General features: G+C 51.3%; 1 protein-coding gene across 1 annotated transcript in view; it reads right to left on the bottom strand.

The window, feature by feature from the left end:
- The window catches only part of PHALS_06757 (uncharacterized protein), a gene marked incomplete at both ends in the record, with an annotated part of 588 nt that extends 184 nt beyond the window's left edge, over positions 1 to 404 (bottom strand). Inside the window, one exon of the mRNA XM_024720103.1 lies at positions 44 to 404. Within this exon, the coding sequence (XP_024585336.1) occupies positions 44 to 404 (361 nt within the window). The remainder of the gene's footprint in view (positions 1 to 43) is intronic.
- Positions 405 to 413: the final 9 nt, after the last annotated feature.

Genomic DNA, 413 nt, shown 5'->3' with positions numbered 1-413 from the left:
TGATCACGTCCGCCCGAGCTGGAGGGGTCGCCCATGACCGAACCCCAGTGGTCCAGAAGCTGCAGCGTAATATCCTGTTGTGATGAAGACAGTGATCCGTCTGGGAGTTGCACTTCTCCGATTGATACACGATGCACACTGGGATCCACGGGGCGAAAGAAAAAACGATTCGATTTTTCCATGTGCTGTGCTTGGAAATCAAACGCCGTATCTTGATTATACATGCTGGTGCGTGCAACACAGTCGTGGTATTCACGCAGAGCCTGTTCGAACACATGCTGAGATTCTCTATCTTGATAGAGCTTGTATCTGATCGCTGTAGTATCCAATGCCTGACGTGCTGTATTCACGAGTGCCGTGCTAGCGCGCAGAGTAGCTTGGAGTTGCCGTAGAAGGCGCTTCATGCGTTGTTC

Source organism: Plasmopara halstedii (genome assembly GCF_900000015.1).
Source record: "Plasmopara halstedii genome assembly, contig: Scaffold_3060, whole genome shotgun sequence".
In the NCBI taxonomy this organism is placed as follows: Eukaryota; Oomycota; class Peronosporomycetes; order Peronosporales; family Peronosporaceae; genus Plasmopara; species Plasmopara halstedii.
This window is presented reverse-complemented; position numbering and strand designations above follow the sequence as displayed.